Source organism: Uloborus diversus, chromosome 10, assembly GCF_026930045.1.
Source record: "Uloborus diversus isolate 005 chromosome 10, Udiv.v.3.1, whole genome shotgun sequence".
Classification (NCBI taxonomy): Eukaryota; Metazoa; Arthropoda; class Arachnida; order Araneae; family Uloboridae; genus Uloborus; species Uloborus diversus.
In genome coordinates, this window is record NC_072740.1 from 4,207,917 (window position 1) to 4,230,145 (window position 22,229).

Genomic DNA, 22,229 nt, shown 5'->3' on the forward strand with positions numbered 1-22,229 from the left:
TGGAGACACCCAGTACAAATGGTAGGTGCACCTCCGACTCGGGACAAGACATAGTATAAGTAACCCTGGTAGGTGCTGTTATATAGCATGATTTAGAAAAACTTTTCAATGAAAGCCTACCTAGGATCTTATCTGCAACTGCATTGTACTCAAAACTTGAAAATGTCCAAATTACATCATTTGTTTCTCACTGCCTCATTCTTCTTTTGCACATTAGCCCACTTAAAATTGTGTTATAACAAAAATGTAGTTTGAAAACTGTATGAATTTCTTTTCTTCCTGTTTACATAGACTATTATTATCATTATTATTTTGTGCGTTTGTAGGGGAGTTGGGTGAAACCTCCAGATTACCGCTTCGGGTGTCACCTATGCTAGGTACACCACTGTTATATACATTTTTTTTTTTAACATTTTTAAAGGACACTATCTTAAAAAATTTGATTTTTGAAACTGAAAATCTTGTGACTTTTTTTTTCTGTAGAAAATTATATAAAAAAGGAAAGTGCATAAAATTGTCTCAATCATTCTATTGTTCGATTATTTTTGAAATATAAATTTTATTATTTTTTTTAATTTTAGGATTTGACATGAAATGACCCAAATACCAAAAAATAGGGCCTTTGATTGATTTTTAGGGCTTTTGACGACTAAACATGGTCTTTATATGGACTTTTGAGGGCCGTGGGAACCCTATTTAAATCCAAAATTTAGCCAGAAAAAAAAGGGGCTATATTTAATAATGCTGCCATCTATGAGCATTAAAGAGAGACAAGCTATTCATGCAACAATTTTTAGTTTTAAAGAAATGTTTTTTGAAAGAAATTTTTAAAATTGGTGTCCTTTTTTGTAACTTTTGTGCTAGAGAGGGTTAAAGGATGCATTACTCAAGGAATTTGGTTCTAAAATTACGAGTGCAGATTTTCACTGTCAACTGAAAGATCCGAAGCAAAACTATCTGTAGCAATTTTAACGTATTCTTCCTGAAATGGTAACTTAAGCAGCACATCACTGATGATGTTAGCATTACAGAATATTGTATACATAAAATATCAAATGCTCTGTATAACAAAATAATGCATCTAGATTTAATACTGAAAAATTTAAACAAAACTTAAAATAATGAAAACATGTTCGGAAGATATTGATGCATTTTCAGATGAGCAATCCTCTACTACCCACATGTACTTTGTCCAAGCACCTGACAACTATCATTTTAAGTTTCTAACTTAAAGATATTTTTTGAACTCGAAACATTTCACTCAAATACTCAAAGAAAACAAGTAATTCATTTAGGACAACAGTCTAAATTTCGCCTGAATCTGTATTTAAAGCATAACACACCTACCTTGGTAGAATTTCGACCATCCTTTGTAATAAAGTCCATCCTTTGTAATAAATTGGAAAATTTACACACCAACTTCATGAATGTTCTAAGTTTTAAAATTGGTTCCTGTTTTCCTAGTGAATTTAACACTATGATTTCTGCTATAGGGGAAATGGAAAAATTAAACCATTTGGATAATTTACTCCTGAAATTCTGATCGATATTTTTTTCTTCTAGTTTCTGTTTGTGCTGAACTAGATATTTATACTAATAAGCACGCAGAAATAATTTAGATTTTACTATGGAACATGAATATTTCCTAACAGGTAGGCCTGGATTTACGTACAAGCTAAGCAAACTATAGCTTAGGGCCCCCTCTTTGTTAGGGGCCCCCCAACTCCCAGAAATTAGCATGGCTCGTTCAAAAAAAAAAACATTTGAAAAAATAAATTTCATTAGTCCTTGAAAATCTTGAAAATTTAGAAAAGTGTGGCTAAAAACCATAAACGGGGGGGGGGGGGGGAGGTAGGAGTGCCAATATATGTCAAATTCAGCTCCTTGCCAAATCCTGCACCAAAAATGTAAAAACCACGGTTCTCACATTTCTGAAACATATTACAAATTTTTGTGATCACATGTTTCATACCTTGTTATTAATATAAATCCGAATGCAGCATTTTGGAAATTCTGTTGTTATTTCTTGCTTTTATTTTACTTCTTCTGCATATTGTCAATCTGTTTAGCATGGGGGGGGGGATACACTACCTCTTTTCGTTTTCTGCCCTACTTGCAACTGAAGAAGAGTTGTCACGCGAAATCTATAGTTTCTTTTTCCCTTTTAACTTTAAAATAGCTGTTTCTTACAATGTTAGAACAGGAGTGTAGATATTTACAATCAAGTACTAAACTATCAGAGACTGGAAAGTACAAATGAAGTGAGTTAAATAATTTTACTTATCCTAGAGTCCTTGAAAATAATTAGATACATCTTTGAAAATCCTAAGCAAAGTGGGCTCCAATTTTATTTCTTATCAAATGTATAAATTATGAATTGTTCAAATGGGCAGTATGTTACTCTCTTGTTACCTATTTTCCAAATCTGTACACCATTTTTCTTAAAGCATTTTTTATTATTGACCATTTTATATTTAATTCATTAATTGAATTTGTTGGTGGGTTGCAAGGGTGATTAAAAACCAATTGTACTGAAAGCAAATGTGAGCAAGTAACAATGTATTGTTTTTTCCTCTTCGTGCTCTACCTCTGTCAATTGCTGTCATTGATTTGTCGAATCAAAAACAATGTTTACTGTGTATTATCTTAATTTGTGAAAGAGTAAAAAACATTAAGTTTCGTTTCCCTATTTCTGTACTAATATTTTTGTAGTTCCAACTAACTGTAAGGCTTCAAAATGCAGAATTTTATATCTATTTTTTAAAATTTATTTCGGAGGAGAGGCCCCCCGGACTCCCTACAACTGGAGATATTTTACAACTCCACTTAAAGGAAAGTCCTAAGTCACTCTCTTGATACCATTCCCCCTCTTAAAGGTCAATTCATAAAGGACACTAGGAAAAAACACATTAAAACACGATACAAAACAGTAAAAGTATTGCTGTATGTATCAGAGGAAAGCGATAAACATAGTAAAGGGGGAAATATTGAGAATTGCCTCTTACAGCACCAGAAACGTTGTTCAAACTACAAAAGGGCTCCATGCCTGAAATAGCTTAGGACCCCTTTAAGACAAAATCCGGCGCTGCTTACAGGAAACTAACTTGGCACTAATTTATATCCTAAATATTTAATTTCAATACTGCCTTTAATTGCCTAACTCAAAAACTAGATTTGTTTCAACTAAATACGGGCTACAATCTTCATGTTACACTCAAATGTTTTTTGAGCACCAGCATCACTTTTCTACGTTAGATCAAATTTACTTTCCCCAAAGATATTTTAAACACATCTACAAGCATATTTTGTGCTCTGAATATCTTAAATATGCCTCAAGAAATTAGTCATGTGTATTTGTATCTTTCAAATAAATGTTTATCAGGGACATTGAAAAAAAAAAATGATTGTAATCTTTAAAATACTCCATTTGAATACTTCATTTTTGAACTGCACTATGTCATATATAGGCTAAAAGTTAAAAATAAAAAGTCTGTATTTCTTCTTTTCCAGTTATCTTCTATTGCAACCTGTAAAATTTAGCTCTTTTATCACTATTGTGGTCTTTCACTACCGTAATTTTTGGGTAGATAAGCCACTCTATCGTATAAGCCTTAAGTACGATAATCGAGTACCTAAAAAAAAGTCCAGATAAACTGCCTCGCCGCAGTTGAGCGAATCAAAACATGGTGCCGATGACGTTCACCTAGTGTGTATTCTCTTCTATGTATGTAGCTACGATCATTTAAGATAGTTTATATTATTTTCTACACAAGTAACAATTCATAATTTTAAATAATAATAAACAAATAATAATCTTACCTTGCGACTTTCCAAAAAAAAAAAAAAAATGCCAATTGCAATTGATGTTATTACTTATTCAATACACTTTCCTTTCACTTTTTAATTTTTTTATTGTAACCAAAAAGAATTTTAAAAAAGGCATAAAATACAATAAAATAAACAAAATAATCACACTACAATCAAAATATTTACAAGTATTTACAGTTCATTGAATCCTTCAAAATCCTATTCCTCAATGTCCGAATTGAAAAGATTCAGCTAATTATCAACCAACTCGCACACAACACTTGATTGCTCATCGCAGTCGCTTTCGTCAGCATCGCTGACTGCAGTAATTGTTGATTCCCGGCATCCTCGCATGAAGCTTTCTGCATGCGTCCTACTTGCAGTGTAGGAGTGGATTCCACTTCATATTCACTCCTCCCACTTTATTCCGGAGCTCGCACTTGAATACACCATTCACTGTCAAATCGAACAGCTGGAGTATTTTGGTGAGGCCACTCGGGATGACCGACAGTTCAGATTGCAGTCGTTTGACTTTGGACTTTACCGACTGGACTAAATGGGACCGCATAGAGTCAAAACGATTAGGCCTTGGGGTGAAAGAATGTCCCTTTCCTCTTGTGGCAAACTTCCGCCAACCAAAAGTGCATCATCTCCTCACACATATAATCCTTTTTGTTGGCGGCAATTATAACTCCCTTGGGGAAGTTTCCCGATCCTCTTCCTCTTTCTCTTGAATATTACTAACGGAGAAAGCTTCTCCCCGTTAGCGGTGCAGCTGAGTACACAGGTGAATGATGATTTTTCATTTCCTGTGGTCAGGACAGAAAGTCTTATCTCCTGTGCTGTGCACAGTTCTGCTTGTAGGGCAGTCAAACGTAACGGGCACTTCATCCATATTGATGACCTGCCCCCCCCCACACACACAATTTCATCTCAGCAATTTTCTTTTTAGTGTAGATAAACGAGCTGATGTGTGCATCACATGACTTCCTTTTACTCCAATTTAATGTCATTTCCCCATTATTCGCTATTTTAATGTGATTCAATATTTATTCTCTAAATATCACCAACAGTGGCCAAATTGAAACCAAAAAAAAAAAACTCCGCCAAATTTGTCGCCAAGTTGGCGACAAAACTTGGCGAACAAAAGACTGGCGATATATCGCCAAGTGTCCGACAAATTATAACGCCACTTGAGTTTACATCAAAATTAACAATGATTTCCCCCCAAAAAGGTGCAAAAGACCCCCTTAGGAACATCCGAAAGCAACCAAAAGGGGAGGTGCACAACTAGACCCCACTACGAGTCTATGTACCAAATTTCAACTTTCTAGGACATACCATTTTTGAGTTATGCGAGATACATACGCACATACGCACATACATACAGACGTCACGAGAAAAGTCATTGTAATTACCTCGGTGATGGTCAAAATGGATATTTCGTGTGTCTATACATTCTTAGGCACTTTTCCGCATGTGGTCGAATCGAAAAAAAAACTCAACATTCATTTGGGGGTGAGCAAAATGGAAATTAAGGGCGATTTTTGAGTGAAAATTTTTTCGCGAATACAATACTTCCTTTTTTGTAAAAGGAAGTAAAAAGGCTTGATTTTTTCCCTTCCAATCCGAAGGAAGCTTCTGGCTAACAGTGGCTTTGGCCCTGACAGACAGTCTCTTTTGTTGCATGAAGCGGAAGCACCAATTGGGGCTCCTGACGAAGTTGGTGATCCCATGCTTGAGGCAATGAGATTGGCTTGCATCCGGATCCTCACCATGGGCACCAGCATGCCTCTCTCCCATTGCTCCAAAGTCCCTTTTTCCAGGTTGTCCTCCAACGCAGGCCAGGCTACAACCCCCCTCCAGCGAGACCTCTTTGTCTTGGGCATTTTTTCTAACTTGCCCTGCTCAGACCTCCATCGCCGGATGCACCTTTCATCCACTTGAAATTCTCTGGCTGCAGCCCGATTTTTGATTTCCTGAGCTTCCTTGACAGCTGAGAGCTTCAATGCAGTTGTGCAACTCTTTCTACGAATTAGAGCCATTGAAGATAAAAGAGAAAATAAAACTAAAGAACAAAGCGTGATTATGACAGCGTACAATAGTGAAATAAGCAAAATGGAATAGATTTCGTGCGTGCAAGAAAAAGAAAAGATTGGAAAATGCTACGGTTATGCAAATAACCAGTGTGCCAGATGTATACATCTTTATTTAGTTGAGAGAAAAATAAACTAAATAAAAATAAAAATAATCACTACTTCATTATAAATTTAAAAAAAAAATCAAATCAACGTGTTGTAATTGTAACATTGAAAAATTGCTTAGTTTCATTTTTTTTTAATTTATCATTCAATTGTTTCAAAACACAATTCAAAATTAAATAAAAAAAGAGCTGTATCATCAATCATCAGTTTTTAAACATTAGAAACAAATTAGCGATTTTTCCACTTAAGCGCTTTGTGAAACGTATGGCATCCTTGTGCATCTGGCAACATTGGAGAAGGAACGCATAATGGCAAAATTCTACGGAAGTGCACCCTAACGCAGTTAGGGAAGTTTCATCGGAGCAAACTAGTTTTAAAAGGCAATTTGAGAGCTGCTCTACTAGCGATTGAATGGAATTTACTTTGGCCGTGCGATGGTGTGAACATGATTTTTTTTTTAGAATGAAGGGTGAGGGGAAAATTTCCTCAGATACACCGCCCTGACAGATATGCAGCAGGGGCTAAAATTCAACTTCAAAACACGTATAAGACGTGGCTTATCTACCCGAAATTACTACTTTTGTATACTTCACTCCTTCAAAATGAATTTTCCTTCCCAAAAAAATGTCAAGGAGTATTTTCACACCTTGAGAAAAAAACCAACTATACATTTCTGCATTAATTTCAAAACTAGTGTTAATGGGGTACCTCTTTTAAAAATTATGATCAAATTAACTCAATACGAGGGGTGATTGATACGTAAGGTTTCCAATAGTAAAAAATAAGTTTCCGGCAAGGTAAAATAACAGAGATATCGGCATACAGGAAATTTATTACTTTTGCATAGTGTAAACTCATTTCTCAACAGAATCACCATTAACAGCTACACATTTAAATACTGTTTAAGGCTTTCACGGCCAGCGTCAATATGAGGAGATAACATTTTCGGGCTTATTGGCCGGTGGTGCGCTGCTGGTCCTGATTGGGAGGCGTTTTCAAGCTGCTGGTGGAATAAGGCTCCTGATTGGATGTCATCCAATGTGCAGCAGTTTGCTTAAATACCGGAGCCATCGAAACCAGGAATCAGTCTCCCCAAACTCAAACCACTGATGATGGCTGCAGCAAAGCAAGCCGAAACATCTGGAATTTCTACTCCAATTAGACCACGGCCAATAAGCCCGGAAATGTTATCTCCTCATATAGCTACACATTTGTTCAATCCTTCTATTCATTCCTTCCATGAAGAAAGAGTGATAGGCTGTGTATCCATTTGCACATGGCGCTTACTGAACCTTGGTATCAGCTGAAAAACATTGACTTCTCAATGTCTCCCTCAATTGAGAGCAAAGAAAAGTTCTATGGTACCAAATCTGGGTTATAGGATGGTTGAGTAACCACTGTGAATTTCAGTCATTTCATAACGTCCTGTATTTGTGCACTTAAATGCAGTCTTGCATAGTTGTGATGCAAAAGACAGATGCTTCTTTCCAATCAGACTCTGCGAATGCATTGCGTGAGTGATCGTAATGTTGCACAGTACCCGCCCCAATTCACCGCCAATTCTTGAGTCAGAAATCATTGTATCCCAAAAGATGGTGGCATGAATTTTCTTGATGATGGAGAACTTCCAAGTTTCCTGACAATCGGAGAACCAGGATGACGACAACCATCACTGTAAACTACTTTCAGGAATTTCGATCGGAACACAACCTTCGAATGTCAAAAACTCTTAGAACCTATCACTGTTGATATGAATATTGATCATAGTACTCATTATTTATGACTACCTCCACTTATAGGCTTTCAATACTGAACTTTAACTAAGCAGGAATATTGTGAAAGCAAGAATAGTGTTTGGTGGTACTACTGTATCCCACAATTCATTTGCGCTGACATGTTTAATGAATGCTTAAAAACATTTAAATTATCACTGAAAGAAACACCAAAAAGTTAGCAAAATCTTGGTTAGTGATTCAATATGTAATGAACTAACAATAAAGATACTCATTACCAAAACTAATTACTACTCACAGAAATGAATACTAACAACAAAGAAATACCTCAAAAAATGTTTCCACACTGGTAGATCTGTGACAAATGGGTCCATCTTTGCGACCATCTAAAAAACAAAACAAAAATATAGATTAAAAAAATATATGAATCATTTTTGTAATTCTAAGTGATCAAGGTCGCTTTAGAATGCCAACATACTTGACATACAACGCAGATTCAGTCATATTTGCTTTTCATCCAAATGCTGATTCCCTTCATTTTGAAGGTTTGGTAGAAAATTGGATAAAACAGCGACTATTTGCTGTTTTATCTGCCAGACAACCACCAGGTATCCTTAAAACCTTCAGTGATTTGAAAAAACTAGATCTCTGTTTTTAAATGCAAATCGCACTTTCAGAAAATATATATATATATATTTTTTTGGTTCTTTCTCCCACTATTCAGTTCAATACCATCATAAAAATGGCTAACACCTCTACCCCAAATTTTTGTAGTTTCATTGAGATAAAAGCTATCAAAAATACTCTATTTCTACCACCAGAATCCGTGGATTAAGATTAGAAGTCATAAAGTAAGTTTTCAGAATGAGCTCAACAATATTATTTCTTTTGAGGAGATCAATAACACCAATATACCTGGTTTAGTTTAATTTGTAAATTGCTTTTCATCCATCAAATATGTCAGAATATTAGCGTTTAAATTCACAGATATCAACATAACTTCTCAAGTTTTCTTTAGAGTTTACTCGAGACCTACTACATCATATGACTCATGAACAATTTGCAGTAAGATCTACAATGCTGCGGTAGACAAAAAAATACTAATACACCCTATTTTAGTTTTCTTAATATTTCTTTTATTTTAGTTCAAAAAAAGATTTAAAAACCTTACATTGTTTTGACAACTTTCATCTTCCATAGTAAATTTTTTTTTAAATTCATTCTCATTACATTCTAAAAAATAATAAAAAAAATTATAACTTTCAAAAGGAAGTCAAGGTATTCCAATGTGCCCTCCCCCCTCCTTCATGGGTTACAGAGACTTGACAATATATTATTTTTATCAAATACAGGTTGAGTTTATTATCACATACAAGTAGGGTGGAGTACTTTGTTCTTGAAAAAAGTAATGTCGAGTGAAAAATCAAAATGTGGATAAAAGAATTGGTGCACGGTGCTAAAGTTGTCTCTTGAACATACTATCACACAAACGTTATTTTTTCATTTTCAATTGATTTCTTCTGGCCCAAAGTAGGGTGATTTGGTATTAGTTGACCACCTGCCAGTAGTTGACCACTCAAGCACTAATATGAACAAAACAAGAATAAATAAGTAGATATTTTTATTCCGACTGCTAGAACAAAAGTCTAGCAGTTATAGTTGTAACTTAAGTTTTGATTAGAGGTTAGGATAGTACACTTGCAAACCAATGTAAAAAATTTCTAGAAAATTACTTTTCTTACTAGTGAGAATTGTCATGAGATAAAATATTTAATCGTATTTCTTGAGGTTGAATTTAATTCTTCAGGTTCATTTACTGATATATGCTGATCATCCATGTTTGTTCTAAGTAAATAAAAAAATGTATTAATTTACTAATCACTTATGCTGGGATTGAGGGGTGGTCAACTACTGGTTGTCTAAAATGCTATTAATGCCAGTAGTTGATCAGAACAGTCAAGTAATGAACTTAAGTTGGTTTTGAAGCTTTTTTTCTTGAAAACAAAGTGATTAGAAACATTTTTCAGCTTAAGATAAAAGCTTAAGTATCATATAACATATAATACTTTTTTTATTCAGAAAAAAATATTTTTGCTAGTAATTGACTAGCATGGTTAATTAATAAATGCTCTAGGTGAACCACTGAACAAATGCAGACAATTGACATATCTGTATAACTTACGACTAGTTTTTTTTCCTCTCAAAAAAGGCATTAGTTATTAGTAGGGAAAACTATCAGGATTACCCAGACAGTACATTAATGAGTTTATAAACTATGCCCCGGCCTACGGAAGAGCGTGGCTCGGAATTGATATAGTGTAGATTGGAAAGTGCAAGGTTATGGGCTTGGTGCTAAAACTTACATGCTGACCGACTGTATTACAACCAGGGTTGCCAGATTTAAAAACAGTAAATACAGGACAGGCTTCTAGGAATGAAAGGAGGGGGGGGGGCATTTTTGAGGTTGAGGGCAATTACTGGTTATGGGGTATTTCTAAGGGGCGATAAACATCCACGTTTCAAAAGCTTTCGGAAGGGGTGCGAGTACCTTTTTGGAGGAACTCTAACTCCTTTTTCCTACTTTCATCCACTCATCCCAAAACACACATAATAGTTTTTTTGGCGGATCACTTTCAACATAGAACATCTATTCATGACAAATCTGAAAAATTCAATCACAACTAAGTATTAAAATTTACAAAATGTCGCCTATCAAAGTATAATAATAGTTTTCATTGCAATTGACAATGCATGCACAGCGATATATTTCCAACATTAGTTAGTGATCAAATAGGATTCAACCATTTGGCTCCTCATGGTCTGCCGCCAAAACAAAAACATACAAAACGAATCAAAACAATTTTTGGGTTTGCTGTCACATGATTTTTTTTTATTGCTCTTTATTTCACATTTTTTGCTTTACTTTATTTCTTCCCTTATAATAATGTCTCGTTTTGGTACAATATTGTTATAAACTAGAATACAGGACTGTAGTCGTCCCATATGGAAGTTCTCGGGACGCGGGATAATTTTTCAAAACATGGGACTGTCCCTTGAAATCCAGGACGTCTGGCAACCCTGATTACTACTATTGAATATTATATATCTCTCTCTCTATATATATATATGCTATTAGATTTTTTCTACAGCGACGTTCAAAATTATTTTTAACTACGTACGAAGCCCAACGGCCTTTCTGCTGAACCAAAATTTGTGATAAGGTTATTTGAACAGATGTTTTCCACAATGCAATAATTTTAAACAACATAGTACACACAGTTTTGGTTTCAGTCAACTAATTTCTGAAATTTTGAATTGCAACACACGTATTTTTCTTGTGCAAATTGATCAGCATATTGAAAACACTCAAATTGCGTTGGAACGAGTGGCGTGTGCCAAAAACTACAAATATGAATCCTAGTGACAATATAAGACAAGCACTTTGCATAACTCACAGGGTTAGACAGTTGTAGAAGTACCCTCCACTAAACACCATGTGCAAAGCGTAAGGAAAAAGTCTTTAAAATGCAGAGTTTGAAAGTGCGTTTCTTCCATCTCTCTCTCTCTCGGTGCTTAAATTTTCGAACGAACAATTTTTGTCACACGTCGGTTGATCCAACACCATTTCTGGCCCTTCAATACACTGATCAATCTGTGCAAGAAAAAGTTGGGTACCAGTTTTAAAGTGTTGTTTGAAAGTTTTGAGATTGGATCTCTGTAACTGCAGCCATGAGATCACTGTTTTGTTTAAATTCAACAATCTCAAACGCATTCCTTCAAATTACTGCATCTAAAATTTTTGATCGATTGGTTCAGCGAATAGGCCGCTAGGGCTCCGTATATAGGGGAAGTTACTTTTGGACACTCCATATGAGGCAGTAGAAGGAAAGGGATTAACCAGTAAAACGTGGAACCCGAGATATCTCGGAAACTGAAGCAGTGGCCCAAACCGTGGAACCCGAGCTCCTAGACTAGGGGCAGAGGGCTTCACTGCAGAGCTCGCAGTGTTGGTTCCCCTCTTTGGAATTCGCCGGTTCAGGATGAAAAGGGTTTAGTGTCAAAAGGGTGGATCACTTGGGAGTGTCACCCCTTCAGCGGCATTCTATGATCTGAAAAGGAAAGAAATGCATTTTCTGGGAACGACAGTGGCTTTTTATCTTACGATATTTCGCTTGTTTTCGTACTTCTGAAAAATTTACAATTATCTATATCTATTTTGAGATCATATGTCTTAATATTTTAATATTAATTAAGTTTATAGTTTCAACATACAGCAATAACTAAATAGATTGCTTTGACTAATTTGTTCCATAATAATATTTTGCCTACTACAAAAAAAAAAAAAAAAAAAAGACGTTTTATTTTCAAAATATAAGAAAAAAAGTAGAACCTACAAGTTTTATCATTCTAATAGAATTTACGTTCGGTTTTTTAAATAAAATATCATGAAGAAGGGATAAACAAATAAAAAATAAGATGATAGAAAAAACCAAATCAATTAGATGCGAAAAGGATCGCTTACAGGGGAAAAAAAGAAATGCTGTAGAATGTGAATATTTAAGCAAAAAATCGTCGAAATAAGAAATGCATCTATAAACAAAGTTTGGATTCTACAAAAGTACAGTATCGTAATCACGTTAATTTTTACCATATTATTCTTGTAATTCCGAGTCTAAAACTTTCCATTATCATCGAGTAAACTGAATAATACGATGACAATATAGCCTTTGCCGGTAAAAAGAGCCCGTGTTTCTGCTTCAAAATCCGACAAAAGATGTTCATCAAAAAGTTGCCTTATCAAGCAACTAATACTAGTTGCTGTTAATACTAATATGGTCGTTATGAAAAATAGTTGCATTTTGACGTTTCTGTTGATTACGTTTATATGATAAAGTTATCCGCTGGTATTTCTTGGCCAATGTACTTATTCTTTGTAATTTCTCAAGTTCTGAGCGAAATTCTCATGTTTTCTGAGCTTCAAAGGCAATTAAGGATAGTTGAAAGCGATAAATCAGAGCTCGATTAAGTCATAGTAAAGTTCTAGACCCGGAGGGTCAGATCCTGCCTCCTCTACACAACACACAATCGTTCCAATCATCATTCCAATATTTTAAGCAGTTCTTGTATTTTGGTATGTATTATAAGAACCTATATATACACATTTACGTTTATACTCATTTTTGTTTCTTTGATTTTCATTTAATTTGTGTTCCTACTTCTAAATTCAATTAGAAAATCTATGGCAAAAGTTGTAAAGATATCCGGAATGAATGCAACAAAAAGTGCTCCGTACAACTCTGAAATGTAATTTTAATTTTTGCTTCAATATAGTTCATTATACAAATGTGTAATTAAAACCACAAATGACTGAAAAATACGTGAAAAGAAAAAAAAATGGCTGCTTTTTTCTTAGTTATTTTATTAAACTTCGACACAACAAGGAATTGGACTAATGAACTTAACGTGTATAATAAAAATAATAAAAGGCAATGAACCATAAAGTGGTCCTACTTGGCGCCTTTACCTTATTAGTTTTTGCATTTAAAGGGCATATTTTACATAAGCTCTAAACATGAAACCAATAATATCCTTGTTGCATTTTGTTCTCCATTTATCTTCCATTACATAAAATATTATTTTGAAAATAAATGAGGGCCATAAACTTCGAGGGGACCTACGCTTGGGCCTAGGTGTTTAGGGCTTGAGTTAAATATTTGCGAACGAAATACAGATATTTTTAGTGGAAAAATACATGTCCCTGGTTTCACAGGTAATGATGACGTCAGCCTCTCTGTTTTCTTTCACCAGTGTGCCAAAATTTGAAGGGTAACAAATGAGTAGCTTAAGTTCTAAAAAAATCAATTAATTTTCTATTGCACTAAAGCAAGATACATATATAATCAGAGACCGACGAAAATCATAAAATCTTAAGAGCCAGGCAAAATACTTAGGCGCCCGACATTTTCTCTTAGATTTTATAGGAAAGTTCAGTGCAATCTAGTTTCTTGTTCAGATGCATATGGTCGACAAGAAATTTGTTTTATTTCACTCTAATTGATCTGGCACCTGGATTAGTCAGACCCTGTGCATAAGTAACAAACTAACAAACTATTTTGTTACTTCACTATTCAGTGTGAGTGTGGGGAGGGGAATCATGAATCTGCCTAGTTTCTGCAAAAGTCACTGTAGGGTACTGTAACACACAGGGCCTGATCATTGAATAAGCAAACTCGGATGTGTCCTAGGGCTCTCCCTTGAGGGCACCAAATGGCAAAAATTGTAACGATTGAGTACTGGGGGCCCTGAAAAAGGGGATTGGCCTAGGGCTTCTCAATATATTAATCGGGCCCTCGCAACACACACACATGTATATTATACGCATAGGTACAAAGTGTGAATCGGTGCCAGAACACGGTTTTTACATTGATTGTCTGGGAAATCATTTCGTTTCCAACACAATATATGTTTAATTCAGTTTTTTATTGATTTTCATATTCACACACTAAGCTTTTTTTTTTCTTTAAATTACTTTACAGATCACTCTCAACCGATCAATAGTTCTCGCAAAATTTCCTTATGAAAACCAAAGATGAAAACCATTTTGTAAAAGATAATATTTACGGGTGACTCTCACTGACCTTCGTCTTTGCAGCATACAGTACGGTAGATTCTGGTACTGTTGTTTATACAGGGGATATCAGGAATTCACAAGGTGGGAGGGAGGGGTTGAAGTTTTGTTATCGTTATCCGTATCGTCAGGAAAACGTCCTACGTCTCTTTATAATATCTTTGTATTTTTAATGATGGCAAACAGGGGCAGGGGGGAGTAAGGCCAGGGACACGTCCCCCCCTTCCTCCCACAACACAGGTGAATTTATCTGCATGATTTTATTTGGTAAAGACTGAACTACGTTCACAACTTTATAGCTTACTTTATTTGCGAAGTAACTACATGAAGTGCATACATGATTTAGATTTTATTGAGGAACCTCATAATAAATTTTTCCTTTTCTTCTCCACGAAAAGTTATTCGCATTTTACTAATGGGCTTTGTAAAAGTTGATGCATGTAATATATATTTGTGTAGCATCATTTAAAATATGTAATTTTCATTCACATGTGTCAAAAGTTGAACGTTATGCGTGAACTTTCGAAAAAATCTCTAGTTCAAAAAATAGTTGATTTTCAAAATTCACTACTATGGAGCAACTCTGGTACAATCAAGCATGTAAATTGTAAAGCAGCTGGCATTAGCAAGAAACCTTTCTATATTGGAAGCAAACGCCTTTGAGTGGAAATTGATTCCCCACTGAATACAAGTGGGGTCAAATCATTCATTGTCCACATATAAACACGTGCGGTTGGACTTGATTTTCAACATTTCGTGCCCTATCCTAACATAGTAAACATTCGTCCTTCAATAGTAGTTCTAGAGGTCAAATACTGGTTCCTCTATTTGCTTTGTTGAAAATCGTAGATATCCGTGGCTACGCTCTAATTGTTCAAGCAAAGAAAAGGCATTCAATGAAATTCAACTACATACATATATATTCATCCATGTTTTTTCAATTATCACATATTAGGTGCAGTCTAGAATAAAAATTCTGCACAAGTAAAGAATGAACAATTAAACAAGATTAATGAGTTCAAAAATAAATAAAGAAAGAAAGAAAGAAAATTCAATAAATAAATTAATTAATAAAGTTGGCAATGTATGCACGAAATAATATTCTACTTATAACTCAGAGATAGTACAAAAATTATAGTACGCAATACGACAGTAATTATAATGATAGTTCATTTTTGCCTTGTATGATGTTGAAAAAAAAATGTGCTGAAACATTTACGGCGTGTCACATATCACATACATCTACTAAAATTATATTGTTGCAAAAAATATATTCACACAATCTTTTTTAATTGAAAACGATACCAGGTTAACTAGCAAATCTTTTATTTTCTGTCCATCAGCAAAAAAAAAAAGGCATATATTTCAAAACCTTAATACATTTTTTATCAAGCTTTGCCCCGAAAACCATGTTATTTATCGAAGTGATGCGTTTCAATTGGATGCTACGGTTCCTTAGAGGAATATTTTTAAAGTAAAGTACACCTCAACGACATGTTTTCTGTTATTGAAACTGCAGAATAATACATAGATAAATACCAGATAATAAACTAAATAATAGTAAAAAACGGAAAACAAGGCGAAGTTTTTAAAAAAAACATTGAAAATGTAATAAATTTAAATGACTTCCTGTGCCTTCAAAATTTTAAAGAAAATTCTTTCGTATTCAAAAGGAACTGAGTTAGCACTTTTAATAACGTAAATTAAAATTTACTTAGTGAGATAAGTAAAATCTATCGAGAAATCGTTCAATAAAATAACTTCAATAATATGAAGATCAACGAAAAAAATGATAACTTCGATGTAATTTATGCACAAGGCACACGTACCAAAAAAAAAAAAGGTTTTCAGATGCGTCTTTGGAAGTTAATTAGGACTCACTTTATCGATGTAAAAAGTTGTAATCTTTGGTACATTAGAAATCCGTCACAATGTGATCACATGCTTACAATTTCATTCTAATTTTGCATTTATCAGGTTTGTTTACGAGTTTTTTACGTGCCGAAGATCATAACTTTTTGCAGCGAAAAGCGCTCTTTTGTTTCCCAAAACACATATTTTACTATTTGCGTGTTTATAACGCTCGTTTTGTCATTTATTTCAAAATTAGGCTTTTGATTTTGTCTGTTTTAATTTTGTCCTAACTTAAAAAAAATAAGAAAGAAAAAGAAACATTTCGGTTTTACAGAAGCAGTCTGCTTTCATATCTTATTTTTAAAATATAAAACAACTTGAACTACTTGCTATTGGAGGGGGTGGGGGGGGGGCGTTACGAAGCTCGTCATTTTGACTGTTAAACATAATTCAAGTAAGATATTTTTTACTCTTAGAATATGTTTGATTTGCGTATCGAAAGGGAGTGCGTCAATTATTCACCGAAATATGATACATAAAATAACTATACACATGGGAACTCCAAAGATATTTTTTAGGAAGTTAGAAATTCTCAATTTATCAAATAGAACTCCAATTTTTGCCGCAGATTAAATTCAAGTATGAACACAAGTACATCTGAGGAGAAAAAATATTTGAGCATTTGAAAAATTCCGACATTGCAATTTTGTCTCCAAATTTGCTGAATCAAACAAAATTGGCCGAATAAGGATTTTCTGGGCGGTTGCTGTGACCTACCATCGCGGTACCCCTGACTATATATACGCAATAAAGAATGTATAACTGTTTTATATTCTAAACCCTCTTCAAAAATAAATAAATAAATAAACAACGAAGTTAAATTTTGTTTGCATGAACTAGAAAAAAATCATGTATTTGCGTATTTTTGACTTAAGAATGTTACTTAAAACTTGAAAGAACATGTATCCGAATTTGGCTGTACTTTCGAACAGAGGGATTAATTTTTCCGCTCTTTATCTCAATCCATTTTAATGATGAACTCAGTTTATCCATTACAACAATTATATTTCAGACTACGGTTTTGCTTTTTTTTTTGACTTTTTACTTTTTTTTCTGGAAGTATAATGCAGTAAGGTGCTTAGTTCATCACTAGAATAATTTATTTCAGAATACAACTTTTTTTCTGCATTTTTACTTTTTTTTCTTGAAGTAGAACGCAGTAATATGCAAGAAGGCAATCGAAACACCCTTTCGGGAAAATGGACTAAATAATTGAATAAAATACTAAGATTTATAAAGCACTTTATGAAATATTTAATTTATTAAAAGAAAAGTGAGAATCAAAAATATTTTATTTGTTTCAAGAAGTTTAATGTAATGAAACTATAGTTTGTAATTTTAAGTAATTTTAATGAATTAATAAAGCATATTTGAAGGAAATAAGAGCACTTCAAAAAAACAAAAAAAACAAAAAAAAGAGAAATGAAAATATAAAGTGTAAATGAATCCCAAAACTAGCACATTCTGGAAGCAAAAAAAGTGTTTCTCTTTGAAGAAGAAATAACGTTCAGTAGTCATCAAAGGTGATCGTTACCACGCCTTCTCGTTAGTCACCTGGCTGCTGCGTATTCAAAAGAGCATTCTGCCGGACAACCGCGAATTCCTTTATGTACCGACGGGGGGAAAAGAAAGAGCAATACAGGAAAAAAAACTTCTCTTCAGCTTTTCTCTCCCCACTATGCGATGCATTTTAAACGGAGATCCACCACGTTTGACTGGTTAAGTGGCAAAATTAAAAATTTGGAGGTAACCAGTACAAATGGTAGGTGACCTCTCCTCTGTCTTGGGGCAAGAGATAGTACTAGTAGCCCTAGTAGTTTCTGCTATACAGTATGATTTAGAAAAAAGAAATTTAATGAAAGCCTACCTAGGATGTTATTTTTAAACACATTTTACTCAAAACTTGAAAATGTACACTTAAATCTCTTTGCTTCTCACTGTCTCATATGTATTATTTAATATTTTTCATGTAACGGTTATTTAACAGTAATGTTAGAATATTTAGGCATTATTCTAGCAGTATGCTGACTAGATTCGGGTCCTGCAGCGACTTACATGTTGTTAACGTCATATCTGCTTGGAGTGGCTGCTATGGACTTGATGAGAAATTAAAAACATATTTCTAAGTTAGCATGATTTATGGCGCCAAATTTGGCGAGAAATTGCTCAATGTCGCCAAATTTGGCGACTTTTTAAAATTTAATAGGTTGTTGTTGGCAGAGTAAAATTTCCGAGTTGATTTTGTTATGCTAACGCTTTTTATTTATTTTGCAGATCATACGCGAAATTCCCTTATCCGCGGTTACCTTGCCACCCTATTCTGCAGATTACTTGGGAGTTTACTGTACCATAATATCAATGTACTGACCCATAATATCAATGTATTACTTTTAATAGTAATGTTCTAATGTTTCAGCATCATACTAGTGGCCTAGGGTGGCTAGATTCTCCACCTGAGGCCCCTTTGGTGTCTCACATAACAATGACGTCATATGCGTTTTTAGTATAAGCTTGGCGAGAAATTTAAGACATTTTTAAATGGCACCATTTTTGGTGACTTAAGTTTTGGAGCCTAATGTCACAAAGTTTTCAGGACTTTTAAACCTACTGGTCATCACTGTCATTGCCATGTAACCATCATCAAAATCACATGACATCTGTGATGACGTCAACCACCCAACAACCGATCAGGGGTTACTTTAAGGGGAACATACAGGCATGCATGCAGTCTGATTTTAATAGTATAGGTTTTTAATGTGTTTAAAAGTGATCAACTACTGGCAGATGCTGATCAACTGCTGGACTTAAGAGGTCAACGGTCAACTACTGACAAAATCTCCTTTTTTAACTACTATTCAAAATAAACTGAAAAACTAACAAAAACAGAAAAAATGATTAGTAACCATTGATCCTGATAGTTTTATGGACACATAGAAAATTTTTCAATTTTTTCCTGTGAATTTAAATAGAACTTGTAGAAATTTCCATTAAATTGTTAACTACTGGCAAATCACCCTACTTAAGTCACTCTGCGTGACTAGAAAGAGCAATTCTTGCATCATTATAATAACAAAACAAGAGTAACATTCTGATGGTTAAGTTTCCAATTACATGCTTGACTATAATAATCTAGGAGTGTTGTTGTAATTGTTGTGAAAGAGAGCTTTGAGTTTGAAATGAGAAGTAGTCCAAATGGAGTTGTTTGCAGTTCAAGGTGTTGGTGAGATAAAATTTGAAGATAAATGCTATATCAAGATTTAACAACAGAAAATGAAAACTTTTCCATTTACATAAATATATTACAAGTAAAAAAATGTACCTTAAAACCAACTTACCAAGCTCAAGAAGCTTGCCGTTGGAATTAACAAATGCTACAAAATGTAGTGACACTTCTTCATTGCTTGGAGGAGGCTATAAAACATTAGAAAATTTAAAGAGAAAATTAATGAAATTATTTAAAAATTTTATAACACTATATTAAAATACATATTAAATAAACGTTTCATATGCATATGTACTAGCACTAGTGCTGGGCGATACATGGATGTGTACTGTAGTATATCGATATATATTTATTACCGTCGTGACGATATTCAGATTTCAATCTGATATATCGAAGAACCGGACTGAATTACAAACTAATTGAAATAACTTAAAAATACATATTCATTCATAATTCTTTGTGCTTAATGAGTGGATCATGCCTACCAATTCCTCCAGATTTACCAGCAGTTTTACGGATTTTAATGCCTTTTTCCGTTGACCTGATCACAAGCAAAAATTTCAAATATTTTCGTGCTTTGCAGAACAAAAAAATTGTATCTCCCCAGTTTTGGTGCTACAAACATTTTGTGGGTCTGGAATGCAGCATCGCACTGTGTTTAAAGCCAACAGGGTTGCTGTAAGAGAATTCACTTGTTGTATTCAGATAATCCGATAGAATCCAAAAAAGACGCTCGTTCGATTGGATGAATAACTCAGTGAATCTAAGAACTTCCGACATTGTAGGTTAGTTACGAAGTTTGAGAAGTTTAACAGTTTGCATATCTTTCGATTTCGACAATTTCCCACTTGCTTTCAAGGAAATACCAATTACGTTTTCTTTCAAAATGGTATCGGAACTAGCAGAGTTATATCTTGCTCGTTCAAAATCCGATATTTTATTTTATATGACTTATTAAACATAGGTTGCAGAATTAGGTAGCATATACAGTTAAACCTGTAAAGTTGACCACCTTTGTAAGTTGACCACCTGTCTATGTTGACCGATTTTGTCAGGAACGGAATTAGTCCTATCTTATATAATGAAGGAAAACCTCTGTAACTTGACCACCTCTCTATCTTGACCACCTGTCTATCTTGACCACTAATGAACACCAAATTTGGTTTGGAGTATTGTAAAAAAACCTTTGTAAGTTGACCACTTGGTTTATTTTTTTAAATTTTATTTAGCAATTTAAAAAAAAAATTTTAATAGCTTTCCAAGAATATTTTTGATACCAGACCAGCATTTCACCAACTAAATGAAACAGCAGCATAACTAAACCTCCTTTTGAGTTTAACCACATGGGAAAACTACTAAGAACCCTCTTATTCTCCAAACTTGTTTTTCTTTTGTTGTTCTATTTGAGACTGCCTTTTGTACTCTCTGTTCAATGAAAACATGTGTCAATAGAAAAGTTGCAATATTTTGTGGCAACAATGGAATTGTGCTAAAGAGTAAAGTTACTTGCATTGCAGTATTTCTGGTGCAAAGATAGGACATTTTCATTTTCAACCACCTTTTTGAACTATGAGAGTCCAGCTTGTTGCTCTTTGTGTTATAGTTTTACATAAAATGGTTTCAAAAAGAAAGTTAGTTGAGCTTGTGATTGAAAAAAGTATGAAATATTAAAATTAATTGAAAAGGGAGAAATCCAGAGAAAATTAGCTGAGACACGTATGGAATTTCCAAAACTAGTCTAATAAGTGCACCAAACTTCAATTAAGGAGTTATTTTGTTGAAAAGTAGTAGATCCTCATGGGGTTATAAATGTATGAGAAAAAAATAAAGCGAACAATTTGTAATTTTTGATTAGCTATGAATTTTTAGGAACTATTAATATCAAATGAGTAACTTTTCATAAACAATAAGACTTTTTTTGATCAATTTATGAAATTTTAAATTTGCATGACACATTATACTTATTCTGAGAAAATAACCTCTAAAATATTTGAATAACATTTTGAATAATTGTTTTAAAGTAATGATAAACAATGAAAGTGAGTTGAACAGAAAGAGTAAGTGTCAGATAGTCAAAAAATGAATACATGGTGAAAGAAATGACAAAAAAAAAAAAAAAATCATTACCCCCTTTATAAGTTGACCACCTGTCTAAGTTGACCACCTGTCTAAGTTGACCACCAATGTACTGCACCACAAGTGGTCAACTTACACAGGTTTCACTGTATTAGGATTTCCATTTTTTTTGGGAAACATCGATTTTCTTAGGAAACCAAAAATAAGCTTGCATTTCTGAACTTGGATAAATTATGTAAAAGAATTAAATTTTAGTGTGCAGATGATTTAAATGTGGGTGTTCCCCCTTCAAAATTTTACATGCCAGCTCCCCCTCCCCCTAAAAATGCGATTCCCAATAATGACGTCTGTTTCATGAAGACTTCAAATTTTTCAAGCACCCTTTGTAAAAATGTCAACAATAATGTCTATGCTGTAACTCCCCCCACCACACGAACACGAGAGGGTCGCTGTAACGAATATTATTAGAAACAATCATTGGAATATTACTTATCAAGATGTCTCAGGGCTTTTATCAATTGTAGATCTTGACATGCATAGAAATATGTCTAAGTCCCCCCCCCCAAAAGAATGCCCCAATTTTAACAAACATCCCCCCCCCCCCGAAAATAAACACGACTTCTTAAAAAAGAGACTAAAATCCG

The 22,229-nt window shown here is 34.1% G+C and overlaps 1 protein-coding gene across 1 annotated transcript in view; it reads right to left on the minus strand.

Annotated features, from left to right (window-relative positions):
- Positions 1 to 5,742: 5,742 nt before the first annotated feature.
- LOC129231628 (ubiquitin carboxyl-terminal hydrolase isozyme L3-like) overlaps positions 5,743 to 22,229 on the minus strand; it is a 60,333-nt gene continuing 43,846 nt past the window's right edge. Inside the window, exons 7-9 of the mRNA XM_054865993.1 lie at positions 19,622 to 19,697; positions 8,072 to 8,130; positions 5,743 to 5,835 (exon numbers count right to left, since the gene is read on the minus strand). Of these exons, the coding sequence (XP_054721968.1) occupies positions 5,743 to 5,835; positions 8,072 to 8,130; positions 19,622 to 19,697 (228 nt within the window). The remainder of the gene's footprint in view (positions 5,836 to 8,071; positions 8,131 to 19,621; positions 19,698 to 22,229) is intronic.